The sequence below is a fragment of the Bombus fervidus genome, chromosome 2 (genome assembly GCF_041682495.2).
Source record: "Bombus fervidus isolate BK054 chromosome 2, iyBomFerv1, whole genome shotgun sequence".
Classification (NCBI taxonomy): domain Eukaryota; kingdom Metazoa; phylum Arthropoda; class Insecta; order Hymenoptera; family Apidae; genus Bombus; species Bombus fervidus.
The window spans coordinates 20,469,531-20,493,836 of NC_091518.1; the positions used below are offsets into that span (position 1 = coordinate 20,469,531).

Below are 24,306 nucleotides of genomic sequence, written 5' to 3' on the forward strand. Positions count from 1 at the left end.
TCTTCCAATATTCTTAATTTCCAATTTGAAAATTTTCCTTCCATCTTTCGTCTGTAGATATAATTCGATGAAACTTTTACACCGTAAAATAAAGAATTTTGTAAAACCTGAATTTCGTTCCGAAGCTTTCTTTCGATATTTCATCCGTAAACGGAGCATTCGCGATATTTCAATATAATTAGCTCTCATTCTGAATCATTATCTTTCTTCCGAGCACAAGCGATCGTTTCAAAGTAAAAGAACTGCGAGACGTTTAGTTCCTATTTCAAAACTTCTTTTCTATCCTCCAACCGTAGATAAAATATTCATAACGTTCCAGTGCAATTACGTCTTTCTATGGACTGCTATTACTTTTCCCAGAAACTAAGCCAGACAAAGCAGATTTGAAAAAACTTGAATCCAAAACAACATCCACAGAACGATAAAATGGTTTATATGCTTCGAACCTCTTAACTTGCATTCGAAAATTTCTTTTCCATGTTGCCACAGTGGTTGAAAGTTTTACGTACGTTCCAGTGCAATCACCTCTCCCTGTTGATCGTTATTTCGGTCGCAAACGCAAAAGACCGATCGCTCTGAGAGAATTTTTCTCAGGGAAGGAAGGAATAGAAGTTCTCGAAGCGACGATTCGGCACGCCTTGGTGTCCGTAGAATTCGCGTGTTTGGCGAATCGCCAAAAATAACGTTAATCAGTAGAAACGGCGATGGTAACTGGAGAACGTAACAGACGCGTTGACTTCGTTGCGCTCTCGATGGAAGATGGAAGACGAGGAGCGACCGGCATCGAGTTTGACCCGTTCCGAAATATTTCCGCGTCATAATGCCGTTGTCATCTGATAGGAACGCGGAACGTTGATCAACGTCGGGATTAATTCACCAGTAGATAGACGAGAGCTATTAAAACCTTCGTTTCTTCTCCTGCGTGTCTTAAACGTTGGAAACAGGCCAATCGAATTCCGTATTTTCACTGAAATATAATCATGTTTGAATTCCTGCGTCACGAACTTTGATCTATCTTCCGGTAGAAAGTCGCAACTACGATTCGTGGGTGTAAAATGTTAAACTAGTTTGTGTAATGTAATATGTAGAGAGTACTTTCGTTAAAAACAGAGAAATTGTAATTTTATTTCGTTTTGCCTGAGACGTATTACGTATTAGTTTCGTTCCTTGGCAATTGGTATCTCTAGGCGTGTTACGGCTAATGAAAAGATTCGTGCATAGAACAAAATAGTATTTAGAGGCTGTTATACTTGATTTATCTGATCTGTGTTAATCGATTTCACGATACAATATTTATCCAGATAGTAGAAATTATCACCTAGTGTGGTTGTGACTATAGTGTACAAAATAATTACAGCTGGATTTGACGTAAACTCGGTACATTCAGCTTGATATGTTTCAAATTTCTAAGCTCCCACTCGGAGATTCGAAGGTCTGAAAATCGGAGGATTTCGAATTTGAAGATTTAAAAGTTTGGAAATTTAAAGATTTGGAAATTTGAGATTCTGAAAATTCGGAAAGATATAGAAATGGTCAATTTTAAATATTTTTAAATATTTTAAACACGTCGAATCTTTCGATCTATTAAACGTCGCTTAACAGTTGTGAACCATCTGTACGTGAAAATTCGAAATACCTGTTGAAACGAAACAAGTTGAAACATATCGCGGAACAATTTTACCATTGCTCCAACGTCGAATCCAGTCTCGAGGTGTTTTTCACGCGTTACCTTACACTTGGTACGATTGAAGTAACTAGTAAAAAAAGAACCACACGAACGATTCGGGACGATCGTTGAATCGATCCACGCCGATAGCTCGAACGATTCTGTTTTGCCGCGAAAGAGAAGAGTTACGAGAATGGTAGACGGACACGACTCGATGGAAACGACGGAGAATAGCGAGGTACCTCGTGAAAAGGAATCACGAACGATGGTGGAGAGCAACGAGGATGCACCGCAACAAACCACCAGTCCGACGACCACCATAAGCACCATAGCTGTGCAGAGCGGTGAAACGCGTCTGGTGATCGCTCTACTTCAAGTAAGGGGCATCGTACCTTATCGTAGACGAATAATGTATTAATGTCTCGCCTGTGTAGGCGGTGATCTTTTTTTATGAATCGATTTTCGCACTATGATGGGTTTAAATAGATATTTTTAAATTTAAATAATACGGACGAGTCTTTTTATAGATTTTTAGATTTTGTAGATTTTTTTAGATTCTCTAAATATGATTTTGGATATCTTAAGATTTAGATAGTATAATGTAAAATCGTCTTTTGTTATAAGGGATTAATTTTTATAGAATTTTTTAATCATTCTCTTAGTAAGATTTTTCATATTTTAGAATTCAGATGGCTAATGTAGTGGGAAAATTTTTTCTTGTTAGTGGATCAATTGTTATTTAAGGAATTTAAGATTTCTTTAAGAGTAGAAATAACAATTTCGATTTATGAAATCGATGAATGGCTGTTGATCGCTTTTATGTAGATTTATGTAAAACGTTTTATGCGCTTTTTGTTAGATTTGTCTGTATGTAGCTTGTTTTTTACTGTATTAATTAGTTAAGTGTCTTTTTTTTTTTGACGTTATGGTGTGTAATTATATATATACATATTTTTTATGAGATTGTGTAACGTTTGAGATTAAACACTTTTTGTTTGAGTTTTTTTCACGAAGAAGTTAGCAATTAACTGTTAATTATATACCCTGTAATATTGGGTTGAAGAAAGTTACTGAAACGTATTCAGAACTTGAGTTATATTTATCATCATTACGTGAGTCATCATCATTATATTCCCTATTATACATTTTTGAAAAATGTACGTAAGAGATCCTATCGTTCCCTTTATCTCAACTCTTAATTTCTTAATTATTAGATTCATCGAATTCGCGTATAAATTTTAGATCGAGGCAAATTCTGTTTGAAATATAAATAAAATATAACCGCTTGATAATATAATTGAAATATAACTACCATTACCTTTATTTTTAAAATATACGCGGAAAGTAATTTTATTTTATGTTAGATCATCCTTTGTTTTAGTCGACGAATATCAAACAATTCACGGTAGATAGTTGTACAATATGATATCGTCTATCTCTAAAATGGTTTCCAATAATCTTTGAATAATAAACGCGCGTGAAGAAACTTGCACATCGAACACATTTGACATAATGAAAAATTATTTGAAAGAACCTAAACGAAAGATATATAAATAAATATAATAATATAATTATTTTATCTCTAGTCAAATAACGAGATATAATTGGAAATTGTTCGAATATGCTAAATATCTACGAATCAAACAAAATAATGCAATAATAATTAAGCAAATTATTTTTCAAATATCTTATTCAATTAATGCTCAAAACTTTAGCAATTACATATAGTTAGTCTCTGTTTGTGCTTGAATAGATAATTAATTAATGTAAATCTCTGATGAATCAAACATCGCCCTCCAATCTCATCATCGCTATATCTCTCGAGCAAGCGATTAAACGCACAAAATCTATTTTGATTCTGTACTTAGTTCTGAGATTGTTCCCGTTAAGTGTTCTATTCGAGTGTTCTTCAGATTCATCTTATCTCCATCGATGCGTATCGTTCTTCAAGTCACTTCGAATCACTCGAATTGCCATATTACCTACCTCGTTCAATATCAAGTTACAGAAAATCTTGCAGCAATTTTGAGAACCGATATATGTATTAGGTTGTCCGAAAAGTTTCTTTCGTTTCATAAGCTGATAATAAACGAACAACAATTTCTGTTTTATATTATTTTATTGAATTAGGTATGATCCATTTCGTTTTATTTCTATTATTATGTTCGTGCATAATTCAATAAACTAATATAAAACAAATAACATTGTGCGTCTATTATTTCCTTATAAAACGAAAGAAACTTTTCGGACAACCTAATGATAAATATAATCGAGTGAGATTATCACGAAGATGATAAACGACACTCAACATTAAATCGCTCGTTTCTTGTGCTATCAAACGAACCAAGTAGAAATCAAATCGATCAGTTCCATCTATTAATACTTATTTGTATAATAATCCTGGCGGTAATCGGGTACCACAAAATCGTCAGATTAAGAGCGAATAATTTTAACCCTTTCATAATGAAGCCTAGCAGAGACTGGGAGAAAGCGTCAGATATAATACGATGAAAGTCTTAAAAGTCATCATACACAACATAATTACTGATATTTATTTTTCATAAAACCTTGGAAGTACATCGCACGCATATTTTGAATCTAACACTATTTTTCACTATTTTATTTTTAATCAAAGGATCCAGAACATTTTCATAATTTTACTGCACCCTGAAAATACCAAGTCCACGATGATTATACGGAATACCAAGTATTAGGTTGTCCGGGAAGTGTCTTTCTTTCGCTAACGTGTTTTCTACAACAATGCACCTTCGTACAAACGTGAAAGCAAGTCCGTGAAATGTCGCGGTGTTTATCTCAACAGAACAAAATGGATCGTACGTAATTCGACAAAATAATATAAAACGAAACGCCTCATAAAATCCTCATAGAAGGAAAGAAACTTTTCGGACAACCTGATACGTTGGCGTAACGCAAGTGCGACCAGAGCCAGCAGAAATCATCGAGTTCCATCAGCGACGCGTTCGGACGCCATTTTCACCGTTGATCACGCGAAAGACAGCATATATCAGCGTCATGGCCGACAAAGGAGCATGCAAACGTCTTGATATATGTTTTAGGAAGCGTTCGAAAGCCGGTCGATCGCGTATATTCAGGTAGAAGCTGAGTGGCTGGCCGCGTACCCGGTCACACGCGTCCATAATCTATGGTGTTGGATTATTTCGGGAGTCGCCTCGAGTCCATAGCTATTTCCGAGTCCTCTCGAAACCGTGAGCGTTTTAGGTATCCCATCGAGCAAAACGAGCTCTCGGAAACTCCGCGAAGGATAAATTTAACCGCTACAACGGGTTCCTTCCCTTGGAGAAATCGCGCCGCCATCAACGAGGGCCAAACCGTCTCGTCTTCGTTACGCCACCAAAAATAATTGTACGAGACGTGGAACGATCGTCTACCATGACTATGTACATGGCAGAGACGTAAACGCGAGGTACACGAAAGGATTCGTATGGAGAAAACGCACTTGTTGCACGCGATTATGTAATTCTCTCGGGGGATACGATCTTGTACGGTACTTGTTGCTCGAGATATTTATAGACGCAGGTACTTTTCTAGAGGCGAGTTATCGACGTGTCAGAAATGGATAGCAATTTTTCACTTTGCAGGATTTTATATGGCATTTTATGGATAGTACGAAGAATCGACGAGGAAATAAAAAGAATCGAGAAAAATGAAATTGTCGCGACTTGAAACATAAACATATCCTCTCATCGATATACATAACGTACAGTTATATATGCGTATAATTTAATATTTTCTATGTTGTATAACGGATTCTTTAATTTTTTTGAAAACTTTCAACGGTTGTAAATTTTCATTATAGTCCGAACTTTGATCGCTTCTCTTTGGTTCGAGAAATTCTGTGAATTTGTTTCTGCTATACATCAGCTAATATTTGATATTCTTCGTAGTGGATTTTTTAATCTTCTCGAGAATGTTAAATATTTGTCATTTTACAATGATCATTTCTTCGTTAAGGAAATACGACACGTATCGTTGTCTCCAAATCCAGAATTTCCTATTGAATTTTTCTTGATTGTAGTCTACAGTCTGATATAGTCTGTCTTAAACTTTAATACACACACAATGTTGCAATCTCGATTTCGATTATTTATATGCGTTGATAAGGCTTGAAAAAATATGGTTGGATTTAGTGACTCGAGGAAAGCGAGGTTTATCTCTGCGTGACCTATAACTGGAACCGGTCCAACATATTTTTTTCGTGGATTCGTTGAATAAGGTCATCGTAGGTTTTCATTTGGTTTCTTCCATGTTATCCTTAAGAGGCAATTGCAATCGCTAGACTCTATTCGAGAAAAATCTGTCTCATTGTTTCAGTATAGTAAATTATTGTAAATATCGTAATCCGAAGCATTCGTCTTAACCTTTTATTTTCAACATCTTTTTTTTTTTTCAATTTCTGAATTACATATTTGGAATGAAACATATCCTATATCGAAACCGCGTATATATTTTTATATTTTAACATGAACTTCTCTTGACATTAATTCGTTAATTTATGGTAAATAATTCCGTTTTGTCAAGATCCGCTGAATATTCGTCAGCAGTTTGCTTAAATTTGTCGTCTAATAAAAATTTCTTTACGGTAAAGAAATGTTCTAAATCGTAGGAATAAATAGAAACGAGAAACGGAGAAATTCGATAAGTGTAATAGACGAGACGATTAATTGTACATATTTTAACTTGTCAGTTTTTTATCTTCACTGGAGAATAACTTTCTCTTTATCAACCTCTCTATCTTCTCTTATTTTTCTTCACGATAGGATGATTCGTTATTAATTACATTTATCCGCATGATAAATGAACCTCGCACACGTCAAATCGATCAACTGCACTGCAGATAATTATTTGATTACCGAAAACTTAAACATTAATCATACTCTTCAGTATTAATATCAAGAATTTTTCAAAAAGTGTCTCCTTCGCTGTTGTTTACGTTAAATTTTTGACTCGTCCATGAACGTTTGAGATTGCAAACTGGTGAATATTTAACGTAATGCAAATACTCGCAAATACTTATTTTTCATTACTTTCCAATGGCTGTCTAAGACACGTGCAATTAACGTCAAACAATTTAGCAATTTGTTTAGTGGCGATGATTCGTAGCTTCGCGGCTCGTGAAGATATTATCTCACGACGCAAGGATAAAGGTTCGCATTATCTAACAAACTCACCTTGTAACAGACGACAGACTTTCCTCCTCTTTTCTTCTTTTCGCTTTTTTTTCCTTTTTATTTCTTTTTCTCCGCCCTTTCTCCGCCTCCATGTTTTATACACGTCACACGATCTTATCACGAAAACACACGATAACACCTATACAACTGGTTCGTTCCATTACATCACGGTATTACCGGTTACAGTTACATCACGGCGTTATCGATTACACGCCTCTCGGGATATACATTTGCATTTCGAGGCAGAATCGTTACCCTCGCGTTGAAATAATGACTCATTGTTTCAACGACGATCGCTAATGCAGACGTGGTTTCTGCTGTACGTCACGAGGAAGTTAATTAACGCGCTAGGTAATTTACAAATTACCAGATAATTTTAGAGAGCAATTAGCTGGTCGCAGTTTAACCCTTGTCTGTTTCTTGTGTCAATTTCACGCGTCGAGATAAATGTGTTTACAAAGCTGTACGTGTACAGTACATCGTTCCTCTTTTTGTGAATATTTATACCTTTTATACGTTTATTTATATGTATTATAATTACACATAATTAATATATTTGTAATTTATGTGTGTGTAGTTACACAACAATTAGATATCTATCATGTGATAAATAGGTAGAAATATTATAGAATCTGTAGTGTCGAGTCTGAACAATGCGAATGTATCAGATAATTTTTCATATCCACGTGCGATGATCTAAATGTTAATATAATTTAATCTATCTTTTTGTTTATGCATATAAAGTTATATGTGCGTACATATATATCTCATATAAAATATGAAACAATTTTTAAGGAACGAATTTACAAATTTAATTATTTATTTTTCCAATGTACTCACTTTTTGCATCCGTATCAATTTGACATTATTTACCATTTATTTGACTACTATTTATTTCACATGATTTAACATTATGTGTGCGTACATATATATCTCAAATAAAATATGAAACAATTTTCAATGGACGAATTTACAAATTTAATTATTTATTTTTCCAATGTACTCACTTTTTGCATCCGTATCAATTTGACATTATTTACCATTTATTTGACTGCTATTTATTTAACATGATTTAACATTATGTGTGCGTACATATATATCTCAAATAAAATATGAAACAATTTTCAATGGACGAATTTACAAATTTAATTATTTATTTTTCCACTGTACTCACTTTTTGCATCCGTATCAATTTGACATTATTTACCATTTATTTGACTGCTATTTATTTAACATGATTTAACATTATGTGTGCGTACATATATATCTCAAATAAAATATGAAACAATTTTCAATGGACGAATTTACAAATTTAATTATTTATTTTTCCACTGTACTCACTTTTTGCATCCGTATCAATTTGACATTATTTACCATTTATTTGACTAGTATTAATTTCACATGATTTAACATTATGTTTGCGTACATATATATCTCAAATAAAATATGAAACAACTTTCAATGGACGAATTTACAAATTTAATTATTTATCTTTCCACTGTACTCACTTTTTGCATCCGTATCAATTTGACATTATTTACCATTTATTTGACTGCTATTTATTTCACATGATTTAACATTATGTGTGCGTACATATATATCTCAAATAAAATATGAAACAATTTTCAATGGACGAATTTACAAATTTAATTATTTATTTTTCCACTGTACTCACTTTTTGCATCCGTATCAATTTGACATTATTTACCATTTATTTGACTACTATTTATTTCACATGATTTAACATTATGTGTGCGTACATATATATCCTAAATAAAATATTGAACAATTTTCAATGGACGAATTTACAAATTCAATTATTTATTTTTCCACTGTACTCACTTTTTGCATCCGTATCAATTTGACATTATTTACCATTTATTTGACTGCTATTTATTTAACATGATTTCACGTTATGTATACGTACATATATATCTCATATAAAATATAAAACAATTTTTAAGGAACGAATTTACAAATTCAATTATTTATTTTTCCAATGTACTCACTTTTTGCATGCGTATCAATGTGACAGTAAGAACGAAACTAAATTGGAGAAACGACATGTTGATAAAGTTATGTAGGTATACGCTTATTGTAATTTTGAAGAGGCAACAAGTGGGATTGTACGTATCTATTAATAACACGATAACATAACAATGACTTACAAAGCGTCATAAAATCAGTCTGGTAATTGTAGTTACTTCATTTATCAACTGATATCGTGACGTATCTGTTTCGACGCAAATCAGCGTTAATTTACAACTTCCTTCCGTCAAATACATTAATCTAAAACAATGTCGAAACGCAAACACTTATGGGATAACGATAGATAAACATCTCCAACTTGTTTCTCAAAGACACGATTTTTATGGCTATTTTAATAAACTTCTATCAGAATTTTGTTAATTAAAACAATTTTTCCCATATGAAAAGATTAAAAATTACATGTGAAAGCAAACTTTCTACTTAGAATTGACAAACTTTTGCTTGTCTTCGAAAGGTAAATCGAAAATATTCGTTGCTATGCTCGTGCTATTTTTTGGCAACAAGATAACTCTTGGTTGTAATGAAAAGTCGTCGAACATAGATCTTATAAGAATAATAAAATTACTTATCCAGTGAAAACTATTCAGAATTGCTCGTATTCTTCGGTTATCTCGTCCAAAAACCTTAATTTCTTTTTTTGTTCAGTCATCTTATAGTCGTACGATCAGATCTTTTAAAGATTTATTTAGAACCATAGAAGTTTCACGATAAAAGCTTTGCAAAAGAAAAATGAAGAACTTCATTCCAGACAGTACAAACATTGTTCGATGTTCGTCTAACGCAAACGTTCCACGTAAATTTGTTTTTTCGAATAAATTTATTATTTCCATAAAACCTGGTGTCCGATGAATTTCCACGAAGCTTCGTTTTATCGCATCGTTAATTCCGTCGATGCACGTTGTCGCATTCATCGGACGAAAAGGACGCACAGACAGGTAGGCAGACGCACAAAGGTTAGTGCGCGCGTTGGTCGATCCAAGAGGATCTACCGTGGCATGGATCTGCTGTACGTTCTCGTGTAATCTAACAAACCGGTATTATAGGAGACGGCGGGCGTGATCCTTCCTCCGCGCCTCTGCCTATATCGTATCTACGACCTTACGACACTGACTCCTGCCTCCGAAGGGACCGAAGAAAAAAAGAAAAAAGGGAAATAAGGTGGACGGCCCAAAGACGGGACCCCATGGTGGCGGTACAGTCATCTTCAAGTACCGCCTTCGATCCGGGTCTCAGATAGAACGCGGGTTTTCAAGCTCGTGCTGCTGAGAGAACGTTGCTCCTTTGCCTCTTTTCGATGTTAATTCGTCCCTTCTAACCTGATCGTCGACGTTCAATTTATTTCACTGTAGATCTCGTTCCCTTCGATGGAAATTTTCAGGGTTTTTGAACGTTTGCGAATGAAAATTTCCTTTGTTGCAAGTTGTCCGAGATTTAGATTTGTTTCGTGTTGGCAAGATGTATAAAATCGATGTTCGATGTATTGCATTAGCTTGTTCCAAAAGCGTCTCTCGTTTTATAAGCAAATAACTAGACGCACGATATTTTTCGTTTTATATTATTTTATTGAATTATGTACGATTCATTTTATAGTAATGGAACGAAATAGATGGCAAGATCGTATGTGCAGTGGTTGAATATTATTTTCATCTTTTCATGGTTACCGTTTATTGACGAGTTTGAAGGTTTTGCCTATTGCTTTCATCTTTAACATCTGTAATGCTGTTTCTTTGTTTCAAGATCGTTTCACAGACTTGATACGTCGTATTCGCGAATTGTGCTTTATGGTCGTACGATTTCAAGTTGGGCAGATACTTCAAGTAGTGGTTTCTTGTTTCAAGGTTCCTTTATCCTTGAGTGCGTTTGATTTAGATTAATGGATGGATCCTTAGCGACGAGGAAACGTCGTTCGGATCACTTGGTTCGAAAAATGGATAGCCGGAGTTGTCACATTCTTCTCGAAAAATAGTTATCGTTATATGTTAATAGTTATTGATCTTTCATAACTTCTTCGTTCCTTGGGAATGCATTAAAATCATCTCATATTAAAGCAATATCTCTTATCGAACAATCGTTTACTTCAATTTATGCAAATAATACCTTTGCAATTTCAATTTTCAAATTCAATAACTCGATATTTTAAAATTCACACGCTGTAAATTCACATACAAAAATCTTGAAAAATCTACAGATTGCTATACATGTGTTGTTAATATAAAGAACTTGTTTCACAACTTTTCACTATTCTTCGACGATATTAAGCCGCTTTATCAGCATCTTAACCTTGATCGCCCCTTCGAAAAAATGCTTCAAAACCAGCAACCCAAATAACCCAAAGAAAAATCTTTCCAGCTGCTCCGGTCGATTCAACGAACAAGCTTGAACTCAATCAAGGACAAACCAATTCAAGAAGACAATTAAAAAATCCTACGTTGAAAATCATTCTCCGTTCACCTTAGGAGAGTCGAGGAATTCGATTTATCTGTGTCAGAAATCCTCGAACAGACTCGTTCGATTTCCGGGTCGCTTTTTATTCCGAGGATTCTTGCGCTAGAATCACGCGCGCGTCGATGATCAGTCGTTTGCAAAATAAACACATTGGCACATACTCTGACGTTATTTCAGAGCAATACGTATTGTTTGGGAACACTGCGTCGTGTGATAAACGAACGATGCACAGCACCGCGTAGAAATAAACGTGTTTATCGGAAAATTTTCTCACTTCTGGATAAAATGATTAATGAACACTATCATCGCGCATATCTGTGTAAAATAGTGATTTTCAACCACGTGTACCGCGAAAATTTTTAAAACACGCAATAATTCGTTATAAAGCGAGTATCTGGTCGACATTTTTGTGTCATCTATTAACAGTAGAACTACCACACACCAGTGAAATTGACTGGTTTTACAATTTTATTGTAAAATTCCTACTTCATCTTATATTTTTCCCGCAATGACTAGAATAATATAACGAATTTTATTTTGTGTTTTATGTATTCAAACTCAAACTAATTTCGTATCAAGGCTACTTATACCAATGCCAGTCAAAATGAATGGTATTTGTCAAAGTGTAAAAGTGCAACCTGTTTATCGAACCCCAATTAACCAGTTTCCTCGTTTTCTACAACTTGCCACACGTTTTTACAATTTTTACCGCGCATCATTCGATATGATGATATCAGTTATCAGGAGAATTCCGGATCGATCGACACGACTGGTTCTACAATTTTATAAATGTGTCAATCCTCGTCTAGGGATCTCAGATGGATTAATAATACCAAAAATCTATTACATAACGTGGAATTGCTTCTGTAAGAAAGTAATAAATCAATAAATATACAAATATTCTATTATTACGTATACTTTAAAGACCAATCATTTTGGCTGGTTTTGGCAGAAATAGCTTCGTGTTAACTATCGGTAGTTCTAGTGTTAAGTCTTCCATTGTATCCTCTATTAAATGTTTCCAGTGTGTCGCAGAATTTCAGCAATTAGTTTATTACAAGATATTGCGCGATGAAAAAAAAAAAAAAAAAAATAAAAAAACGTTGAAAGTCTCCGGTGTAAAATACGTATAGAAAGAAGAAATCTCGTTGTGAGATCGATTCCAATTTACGCTTCGTTTCGAATTAGCGTGGACAATTTGGTCACGCGCAACGGTGAATCGAATGCCAGCGCAAGCGATTACGGAAGAGTCGCATGGATAAAAAGAGCGTGAACGTGAATCGAAATTACGCAGGCTCGCGCTCAGAAACAGGCTCGTCCTAATTTTTGACCGCCGAATATGGCTGCGCTCCAGCCTAACTGGTTACTGTCCCATCCATCGTTCTTCTCGAGGGACACGCGCGCGATATACGCGGTCTGCACGCGTGACTTTGCGAGACCGCGTGCAATCAGACTCGCTGTGGGCCTCACTTTCACTCTACTCGCCGTGGAATTCGGTTTCATTGTCATCAGCGTTACCGTCGCGAACGTATGTACAGTTTCGACGCGCTCGATCGCACCGCGAAATTCGCGGGTTCAAGGTTGAATGGGTCATGCAGGTGTTCGCCTGCCGATTTCTTTCTTGTGGATTCTACCGTTTCGAAAATTACAACAGCAACGGGAATTTTGTTAATTTTAATTGGACGGTGGATTTGCGAAGCTTCTTGCTATGTGCCGATGTTAATAAGCCAAGGTTTGGAGAATTCGTATTCGATCAAATACCTCAACATTTCGAAGTATCGTCCTTTTAGTCTCACGATCGAGGTGCTCGGTAGCAGCCGCGTTGATCAACTTCGTTTCAACTGTATCGGAATGCAGAGAAAAATGATGGGATATTTTAAATTTGCCTTTGGATATACAATATGTACAGTAAATGAACTCTGTGGAAGTGAGTTATTTGTTTCTTGAGAATGGAACATTAATCGTGTACTTGCGTAATGGAATTAAGAAATTGTCCAGAATTGCAGTTAACCGCTTTAGATCCTCGGTGAGAGCCAATTAATCAAGTTGTAACTTTATTCTGTGCAGCGATACATTTCATGAATCGAGGAAATGTAATGAATATTTTATAACACTAAATATAGAACAGCGTGATGCGAGAAATAGCAACGGACTGTCTTTGATAAACTTGAAATAAAACGTTTCCATAGGCTGAAAAATTTCCTTGGAAAAGCTGTGTCGTTAATGCGAAATTAATATAAAATTGAATAATTTAATTTTATTGATCTTAAAAAGCAATTGGGATTGGACAAAGGTCATATATCGGGTGTACAATTATTGTACTAACAGTAAGATAAAGACACTTTGATTTTTATCTTCGAATTAAAATTTTATCTCGTTTCGTGTGTCATCTTAATTTAGTTGTACCGGTTGGAGATAAATATCTTCGTATCTTTTAATTTGGTATTTAATACATCCTGCTAACGAGTAACTTGATAACGCTATTACTAGTTTCACGATTGATTTACGAAGTATAAATTCAGGTAACGTAATCTTACGAGCTATTCCAAGTATAAATTACATTTACTTGTTTTTCACTCAAGATAAATTAAAGGCAAGATGGATCAGGAGACATGATTGCAACATTAACTCTTATGGGATAACCTTGGCCTGTGTCTACGATTAATCTTTGAATCATGCGAGTTATAAAAACTTTCGCGTGTCTATAAACGACAAAACATAATATCATAAACAACGCCGAAGGAAAGAAAAGAAGGAAAATTTTCTTATACCTGTCCGCAGATCACAAGCCATAATTTTCTTCTTCTGTTTGAATTACGACACGAGAAAAAGAACACGAGCTATGCTCCTTTGTACGGTCTGCTAATCCTCATAATTATTTTACTATGGAAAATTTTCTTGTTTCGCTATAAAATTTGCGTTGTCTTTTCATTTCGATTTAAAGAAGATGAAATGGAGACTTCGAATAAGGCACATTTTCGTCAAAATTGAACAAAGTATGGGTTCTACAGCTGGTTGTCGATCGTTTCGATACAAATCGCAGATATTTTATACGAAGGCTGTGTAATGTCGAACGCAAGAATCAAGTTAGGCGTTCAAAACTTATGGAACAGTGTAAATTGAAAACCGCTTTTCTCCAAAGTACGCTGGATGTGCTTTAGATCCTCGTTCGAGGTTTCCATTTAATTACGAAAGTATGTTAATTTCGTTGCTAATCGCCTAACGTTACGTACCACGTAAAGTCCGTATCTGATAAAGACGAAAGGAAAAAAGAAGGAAAACGCAACATGACACGAAACAAAGTTAGTGGACACTTCACGGCGTTAAGTGGCTCCCAGCGGGTTTGCCGCGGAATTCTTTTCGTTAGGTTCTTCGCACGATTCGAATGCACTGATATTAAAACTCGTTTCGCGATAGTATCTTTGCAGGATATCTCGATCGGGCGGCTCGTCGTGTCCGCTGCCATGCCAACGCCTTTAAGAGAAATTGCGCTGGTTTGTCGAAGAGTTGGTCCGCGCTAGGAGTCTGTCGAGGACTGCCTCCTCTCCTTGCGTTTCTCTCTTCGGATCTCTCTTCTATACAGGGTGTGCCAGCATATTCGTGTCCATACAATTAGCACTAAGAAGATTCTATGGGCAAAAACAAATGGAAAATGTAGGATACCATTTTTTCGTATCACGCTCCGTTTTCGAGAAAATCGAGTTCGAAAAGCGTAAACTTGAACTTGGCTAATTTCCCACGAGATACAAGTAAATCATCGAGCGGAGGCTATTCTACGCGTGACAGTAAGTCGAAAATGTGGAATGAAATTTGTACATAGGACGCTTTGCTCTTTTCTCTAACCGAGGAAAATAAATGTGAAAATTTATCATACGCGTGCACGAGATTCTTGAACACGTTCGGACTTTATTTTCTTGAAAACGACACCTTAGATCGACAAATTTTATTCCACATTTTTGATTCATTTTCGTATTTAGAATAACCAGCGATCGATCGTTTAGTCGTATCCAATCGGTAATTGGCCAAGTTTAAATATACTTGACAAACGCGAAACTCGATTTTCTCGAAAAAAAGCGCCACACGATCTGTACTATACTTTTGACTTTTTTTTCACGTGCGTGAAATCGCCTCCTTGCTGATTTCAGCATGATCGCTGGGACACACTATACGTATACGTCACGTATTTCGCTCGAACATCGCAGTCCACGTCGCGCACGCGACGAGATTCGACAAAGATGGAAAAAAGTATAGATTCTCGCTTCGTTTCACGGATTGTCGGGGATTTCGTTGCGGAAAAATCGACTCGCGAGACATCACTTTCGAAAGATCGTTCGATGATTCGAGAATCACTCTTCTGTCCTGAGAAAACGTCGTCACGGTGATGGATTAGGATCGTTTGAGTGGCCGATAAGGATACCTCGGATTATTCCTCGAGACTCCAGTAATTTGTTTCGTGTTAAGTCTCTTGCGTTAAGAGAATCGTTCTTCCGTGATGGATGTTATACCAGGGGGATGCGTCTGTGGTTGGCGTTATTGAGCAATCGGGAATTATGGGCTTTTAGCGGGTCGAAACGATTAACCGATAGTGCGCGGGTTCGTTGACAGAGACGAACGCCGTTTGGTCGTCAATTATTCTTGCGTTACGTTCATTAACATTAGGTTTACTTATGTACCTATCTCTACGAGCACCCGTTAAATTGACGGGTAAACGAAAATAGGCACTTTCTTTAAACGATCGATTTATTCAAGTTAAGTCTAAATTGAACGATATTAGGCTTCACGTTTAAATGAATTATTAATAAGTAAAAAGTCTTTTTTTTAATTACCGTGGAAATGATAACAATAATATTAACACTAGAACTACCGACAGTTAACTCGAAGATATTTCTATCAAAGCCAGCCAAAATGATTGGTCTTTAAAAAATATTATTATATTTAAATTAATATTAATTTAATATATATTTAATATAATATTCCTCGTTTTCTACAACTTCCCACGCGTTTTTACAATTTTTACCGCGCATCGTTCGATATGACGATATCAGTTATCAGGAATTATTCACGAACATGATAATAGAAATAGAACGAAATGGATCATACCTAGTTCAATGAAATAATATAAGACAGAAATTGTTGTTCGTCTATTATCACTTTATGAAACGAAAAAAGCTTTTCGGACAACTTAATATCATTGAATTATATATAATTTTCCTATATGATTTTATTAATCTTGTTATCCTAATCTATTTCTTTTCGATTTATAAAAATCTTCAACTATCTCAGATCCTCTTATTACCATCGGTATATTCATATAATATCATATACGATATTATGTTATAATATAATCTTCTATTAGTACGATCCGATTAAAAGTACCAAATAGATAATATGATTTCAACTTTTAATTTTATACCATTTTATCCGTGTGCAATACCTAAAAATACAAAACAGATAATGCGATTTTATCTTGTGAATTTTATGCTTTATTCCTGTAACAAAATTAAATTTGACACCCTCGGTTCGAAACGCTCTAATTCCCTTTAATTATTCGTTGTTTGTGTATACCTTACGAATTCGTCGCAGAGACGAGATAAAGAAAAGAGGGATAAAAAAAGAAAGGAAATAAGAAAAATGGGCGGAAGAAATATCGTCGTTGACGGATGGCGGTATAGTAAGAGATGAGATCGGCCCAGACGAAACTTTGGCAGGTTGCCAAAGATGAAAATGGAAGCATATCTCGTCTTTCTGTGGCCGAACTGCCGGGTCGACGAACCCAGCCACCGATCTCTCTAGTTTCTACGCCACCTTTCTCTCTCTCTTTCTCCATTTTCACAAGGGGTTAAGCCCTCTATCCTCTCTCCCTTTCTCTCTCTCTCTCTCTTCTCGATTTTGCCCGCGAGCTCGCATTTAGATTTAGAAGCATCCCCGGCCGCTCCGGAAATCCGTCGTCGCTTTCATTCCGACTGCTTCTTCACAAATGCCGCTTCAATGATTTATTCACGTCGTCAATGATCCATCTTGTCGACGAACGAAATTGCTCGAACAATACGACAAGTGTGAGGCTGTATTTTGACAGCTCAAATTTTGGTTATGAACAGCGGCTGAAAGTTTGGGATCACTTTTCCAGCTGTATCTATATTGAATCACCTGTTTATCGTGTTATTAATTTGAAGTTAACGCTGGTACGAATATGGTAATGAATAATTTCATTTTCTTTACTTTGATAAATGTTTGATGGAGTTTGAGGAGGTGACAGGATTCTAAGCTGATTCCAAACTTTTATCGAAATTCCTGGGTTCTATGGAATTTCTAGTAATTGAATAGGAAGCTTTTTATATGCGACTCTTTTCTAATACAAATTTTTCTTATTTTTATATACAACAAAGATCGAGGACCTTTTTTCATTTTTTAATTAGAACAACATGAACATTGAAATTGGTAATTATTCTTGATTATTTAATACCTTTTCGCTTTTACGGTTTGTTTTTTTTACTAGAAAGACGAAAAATACGTTGTGTAAGTTTTTACTGATCAAACTCAATTTCGCAAAAGCTGATTCAAACAGGATCGATGAAAAATTTAATTATCAACGAAGAAATTGTACAATATGATAGAATTCTTTTTCGTTACGAAATAAAATACAAATTTCTTTCTATTGAAATTAACCCAAACTAATAAATCCAGGAGGAAAGTTAATAAAATTCTTCGAATAAGAAATTACCTATATGGAATGTGGTTTCACATTTAACGTGATAAAAAGAAATATGTAGCCGATATTGAATTTTCTCGATACAAATTGCAAACTTACATACTTGCACATTAAATATTCCACTTATTACTTTTTGTCCATTCAGAAAGCAGTAACAATGGTGACCGAAAGTTAACGGCGCGTGCGGTTTCAATCTTTGCTTTTTATTATTCCACAATAGGATTCGCAATATTTCTAGCGGTATTGTTGTATCTAATTTCAAGGCGAGAAAGATGAGGTATAATTACGGGCGTGTACCGTAAACGTAATTGAGGTTCTACTAGTGTCGGTTAATAAGCACAAGAGGCACTATCGTAAATCCTTTTGTATCTGTGTCCTCGACCGCGTAACACGTCTTTCGTTGCTCTTCTACTGTTTAAACCTTTCGCATATCGACAGATCTATCCTTTGCTCCTGTTTAAACTATCCTGTTCAACATAGTATTTAATTGAAATTAATTATAGATTATTATTGTGTTAAGTTTAATCGTGATCTACCGTGTTATACCAATCGAGGTTGCTATGTATAATTAAAATGGAAATATGGGTATAATGTATAATTAGAGAGAAGTAGGGTTCGTTAACAAAATTTTTTCCCATAAGTTTATACACTTTCATCTCTATCGACGCAAACGGTGCGTCATAGTGCGTTTGAATTATGCAATTGCAAGTAATGCGGTGGTGATGCGATTGTTGTAAATAAATAACTTAGAAAGGCAAAACAGTAATGGACGATATAAACATTACGCCTTAATATAATAAATTTATTGTAAAAAAAAAAGGGGAGTTTTAGAAATCGAGTAGATATGTATGTACTTTCTCATCTGACACGTCTATATTTTAATTAATAATTTTATGCTAATTTAAGTAAATCACGTTATATTTAAATATGAGAAGAAATTAAGTTTTCCATCGTCTTCGCGCATAAAAAGAGATTGCTAAAATCAAAGTAACTTTTTCCGATTTAATAAATAAAAAGTAAAGATACTGTAACAATTCACATAAATTGTTAATTGATCGTTGGTATCTGAACAATACGAAACATTCAATGGATGTTCATAAAAAATATTAAATTTTATTGATACGAAATTAAAAGATATATTCTTCAGTTAAGAAAATAAAGAAGGAATCTGCGAACTATGATATTACATAAATCTTCGATCATTAAAAATGCTATCAACAGAAACAATTTCCACTTTGTAAAACGCAATGTGCAAACGTGATGCAACAATGTGGAAACCTTACGCATGTAATTGATTCAAAGTTCACGAGAGAATCGCAACGAAAAAATGAATATAATCGAGGATGAAAAAATTCGTAAATTTAAAAATCTCTGCGTTTTGAAATATAATCCCCACGGATGAAGACGATGTAACGCTTGAACTTGAGCAAGAAAAAGATCTGCCGTGGGCGGCGCGGCTAGAATTCTTCTGAGAGAGCGGCGATCGCGCGTAAACGAAGGATTTAGAGTGACGCGGCGACGATTCGCTACAAATAAACCGCTGGCACAGACAGCGATATGATGTCACCACCGAACGAGTACCAATGTCGTTTGCGCGTAATAAAATTTCGCGCCTAGACTCGTGTAGATCGCTGATACGTAGCTACCAGGCTCTATTTGCTGGAATCTTCTATTGCTTCACCACGAAGAAACACCTGGTTGAAACGTACGTTTTAATCGTTGAACGTAGCACGTGGCTTTAACAAGACGTATTTTACAATTACAACTTCAATAAAATTAAAAATTGTTTATTTCGAAAATATTTGAGAAATATTGTTTATGTGATAAAGCAAGAATTGTTTATGTTGAAAATATTCTGGAAATAAACAACTTTCTGTATATTTGTAGAGGCTCAAGTGGCAGTTTTTTGTATCTATATACCGGATGGTCTAAAAATCTTCACGATTTTTCAGGCACTTCCGATGGCCGAACAAAAAGAAGAAGTTTCTAACAAATGTTAAGCAACTTTCAACCATCTACACATGGTGGTATGAAGAATTTAAAAAAAAAGTTTTCCTTCCAGAAAGAGTTAAGATCTCCTTTATTTTTTAAAATGGAACGTTACACGTTTCTTTTTTTATACACCATTCGATGCATTTTTTAATTCTGTAGAAAAAGCATCAAGATATTTGGATGGAAAATCGATTAATTTAAGAGACGTTTCAACGTTAAACTTATGACTCATAAAACTCGTGAAAGACAAGGAAAACATAAAAGCAGAAAAATACTATGTCGTCCTTGTTTTTTTCGTACGAAGTTTTACATCATCAAAGTTGAAATAACTTTTAAATTAATCATTTTTTCATGTATATATATATATTTTTAAAATATAGAATACATGTATATATCTTTTATATGCAGGTACAATAGTTTTTAAATTGTTATAGTTCATATACTATATATATTTTATTTACGTTTTATTATATTTTTATTCGTATTCTCACCGGACATATTACGAAAAATGGGATAATAGTAAATATTTATTCAAGTTTGTAATTTCTTCAGGAAGATATGTATTTTGCTTAGGTTAGGTGCTGTGCATGTACATTTGTAAAAGTGTTGCGTATTCTATACGACAGGCAGTTTCCTTTCATATTTTAACATATGTATACATCGATGAACTTTAGTCATAGAGCTATGTAAATAACGTACATATGTAATGTAGGTAATTCTTCTACGCACAACGTTACCTATTTTCAAGTAATTACATCTTTGACCAACATGAACGTGCGACTGTAATTCTTTTCGTTTCGTAACTTCCTTCGCTGATCATTATTGCATTACAGAAGTACATTTAATGGAAAGTTGTAAGTATAAAAATGTATAGAATGCGTATAACGTGGAAAAATATATAAATATATAAATATATAAAAATATATAAATACGTGAAGATATTCATTGTGACATTTAGCAGATGAAATCAATGTACATGTAGATCATTTAGATCTTATTCCTTCGGTTATGTCAAATATTTTACAATATTCTCAATTATTATTTAATAATATAATATTATAATTATAAATGTAATTAAAGAAACAGTACAATTTGAAATTATATTCATATGCCTTACGTATATTAAATGCAAAATTAGTTTTACTAGAACATAGATTTACACGAACTCGTTATCTATCGATAACACAAAGACGAAATTTAAATACAACATTAAATAGAACTTTGAAATATAATTTTCGCGAAATTATAATCTTTTATCTCCATAATATTTGCCAATATTGTAACACAGAACGATATTGCGATATTGGAAAACGAAGCCCGAAACTGTAGCAGCGTTTCTTCATTTTTAACAATTTCTGTTCAACACGAGTCTCGAAGTTTATTTTTCGTTGTCTATTTTTAATGCATCTATTATTTGTCAATATCACAAACCGACAGCTTTTTTGTTTTTTTGAAATCTAAATTTTACATCCAGCTATGAAATGTCATCGTTTATTCTAGCCGGTTTGTCGATGCGTCATCATCGAATTAGAACTGTCTCTATTCGTTGATATACGTTCGACGTGCCGAGAAAGTGCTACGATTACCGATCGTTTGTTCGATCGGTGATCCGTTCGATTTGCACGTCGATCGATCCTACGTAACGCGTTCACGTAAATCTGTGTGATTAATCTCAAGTGAATGATCGTCGGTACTCACGTGGTCTATAATAGCTCATTTCCATAAGATTACGATTCGAAAGACGCTCAGAAGTGGCGAAACGTTAGTGGGATGTAATTTACAGATTTGAAATTCGTAATTTCCTATGCTGATTGATCGATCGATCGATTGATTGATCGATGATGTATGACTCCTCTACTAATGACTTATACTACCGGGATTTTTAATTCGCACATTTGTATAGATAGTTTACTGTTGAAATTACATAGAATAGTTTTAAATTGATTTGCACAGAATAAAGAAATTAAAATAAATAGGAAAATGTAAAAAAACTTCGAAATTTCTGATGTATTTCCTATGGAAAATTCATTGGAAATATTATTATCTGAGTAATAGAATGTATTACTTTCAGCAGTAGAATCATTCCATTTTAATATTAAAGAAAAGTTTCAGGATAATACCAAGGAGCTAAAAAATTTTAATTATGAAATTCCTAGAGTTTCATATTGTAAACAAAGAAAGAAGAACCTGGTAGGCTCTTTTGTCATATTTTCACTTGTCAGAACAAAATAGAACGTGCCTTCTATTTCCATAAATAGACCCATTTGCATATGGACAGACATATATGTTAGAACGAAGAACCTCAGTCATTGAGATAACGAAGTCGTATAATTTCTTTCACGAGACGAGAATTATCGCCTAACTTCTCCCTTTGAATATTTTCAAAAATATCTCGTCCCCCTTATATCAACATTATACATGTGACTTAATGGATTGTGTAGTAGCAACTCACACTCGAATATAAAATAATCGGATAATTTTAGAAATGATAAATCAAGTTTATAACACAATCTACGTTGATGTGTTACCTACATTTGTTATATTATATTCTAATTTAATGTTATTTTACAATTTACCACATATATTACATTCTAATTCAATAGTTAAAAAGAGAACAAAAGGGAAAGATAAACATTCAGTGCACTTCTTTATAGAAAAATGAGAATTTTCATAATCTTGGCATAAGGAAGATGATAGCTTTAGAACTATCAAATTTAAAAATATCAAAATTAAAACTAAAGAAGCAGAGCAATCTACACGATCAATTTACAATTTTACATAAAAATTTGTTACATTTACAACGATGCGCCTTTGGAGATTTAAATAATTCAAAGTTTGTGTTTACCTTTTGCTGTGATTTTTCTGGTATGTAAAATAGATAAAATTTCATAGAAATTTAAATAATCTGCAGATTCTCTTCATACATTCTCCATTTTAATTTCCCTCGCAGAGTCGTTAGAAATTCTAACGTTAATTACGCCGTTGCTCGGTCTTTTCATTATCCGTTCGTTCGTTAATTCATCGTTGCGTTTACGTGCATACAAACATTGTTGGCTATTTTCACAATCGCACGCGGAAATTTACGATCCTTGGAGATTCAGCAGAGAAGATCGATTTTACCGTGCATGCTGGCTTGCTCTGGCAGCGAAAAAATTGGGTCGATGGTATTTCAGATTATTGTATAAACAAGCGTGGCCGAAATGCTTTCTCAATGCTCGTTTACGTTTCGTCTCGAAAACGACTTGAAATAGATTCAGAGAACAAAAGGAAGATTCTCTGGTCTGTTGACATACGTCACGCGAATTGTTTTACGATTCTCTTCGCACTTTCTCGCAAGTTAATTTAGTGCAGAACGTTTACTATTACGCAATGAATTCGTATCTTCATTCACACTTTAGCTTTCTGTTATATATATTTTCTTTTTTTTTTTTTTTGAGAAAGTATATATTTGTTTTATTTCTATATTAATGAAATTTTGTGAGTTGACAGCGAAATAGAAGCAGAAAGATTATAAGTGAAACTAAATATAATTCATTCGAATATACAGTGTCATATTTCTTTCATCGCCATCACATTTGAATATAAGAGACACATTATATTAATATAATTATTATTACTATTAATATAACAGTACTATTCCTTTATTCCTTCGCTAGTTATGTTTAATATATTTCAAACCTTAAAAAGGGCATTACATTGAAATTTTAATATTAATAACGACGTATAATTTCAATTATCTCGTGTGATAGATCATCGTCTTACGATACAAGTATATTAACATTAGAACTACCGATAGTTAACGCGAAGCTATTTCTACCAATACCAGTGAAAATGTCTTGTTACCTTCTTACAGACGTAACACCGTGTTATGTGGTAGATTTTTGGTATTATTAATTCATCTAGGATTCCTAAACGAGGGTCGACACATTTATAAAATTGTAGAGCCAGTCATTTTGATTGCTGTGGTATTTCTAGCGTTGGCATTTAGCGATCTAGCGATCGATCCGGAATTTTCCTGATAACCGATATCATCGTATCGAATGATGCGCGGTAAAAGTTTAAAAAACGCGTGGGAAGTTGTAAAAAACGAGGAAACCGGTTAATTGGGGTTCGATAAATAAATTACACTTTAACAAATACCATTCATTTCGACTGATACTGGTATAAGTAGCCTTGATACAAAATTACTTTCAGTTTGAATACATAAAAAGCAAAATAAAACTCATTATATTATT

General features: G+C 34.3%; 1 protein-coding gene across 1 annotated transcript in view; it reads left to right on the plus strand.

The window, feature by feature from the left end:
* Sls (sallimus) overlaps nucleotides 1-24,306 on the plus strand; it is a 255,332-nt gene that overhangs the window by 26,057 nt on the left and 204,969 nt on the right. The window contains exon 19 of the mRNA XM_072020425.1: nucleotides 1,845-2,042. Within this exon, the coding sequence (XP_071876526.1) occupies nucleotides 1,845-2,042 (198 nt within the window). The remainder of the gene's footprint in view (nucleotides 1-1,844; nucleotides 2,043-24,306) is intronic.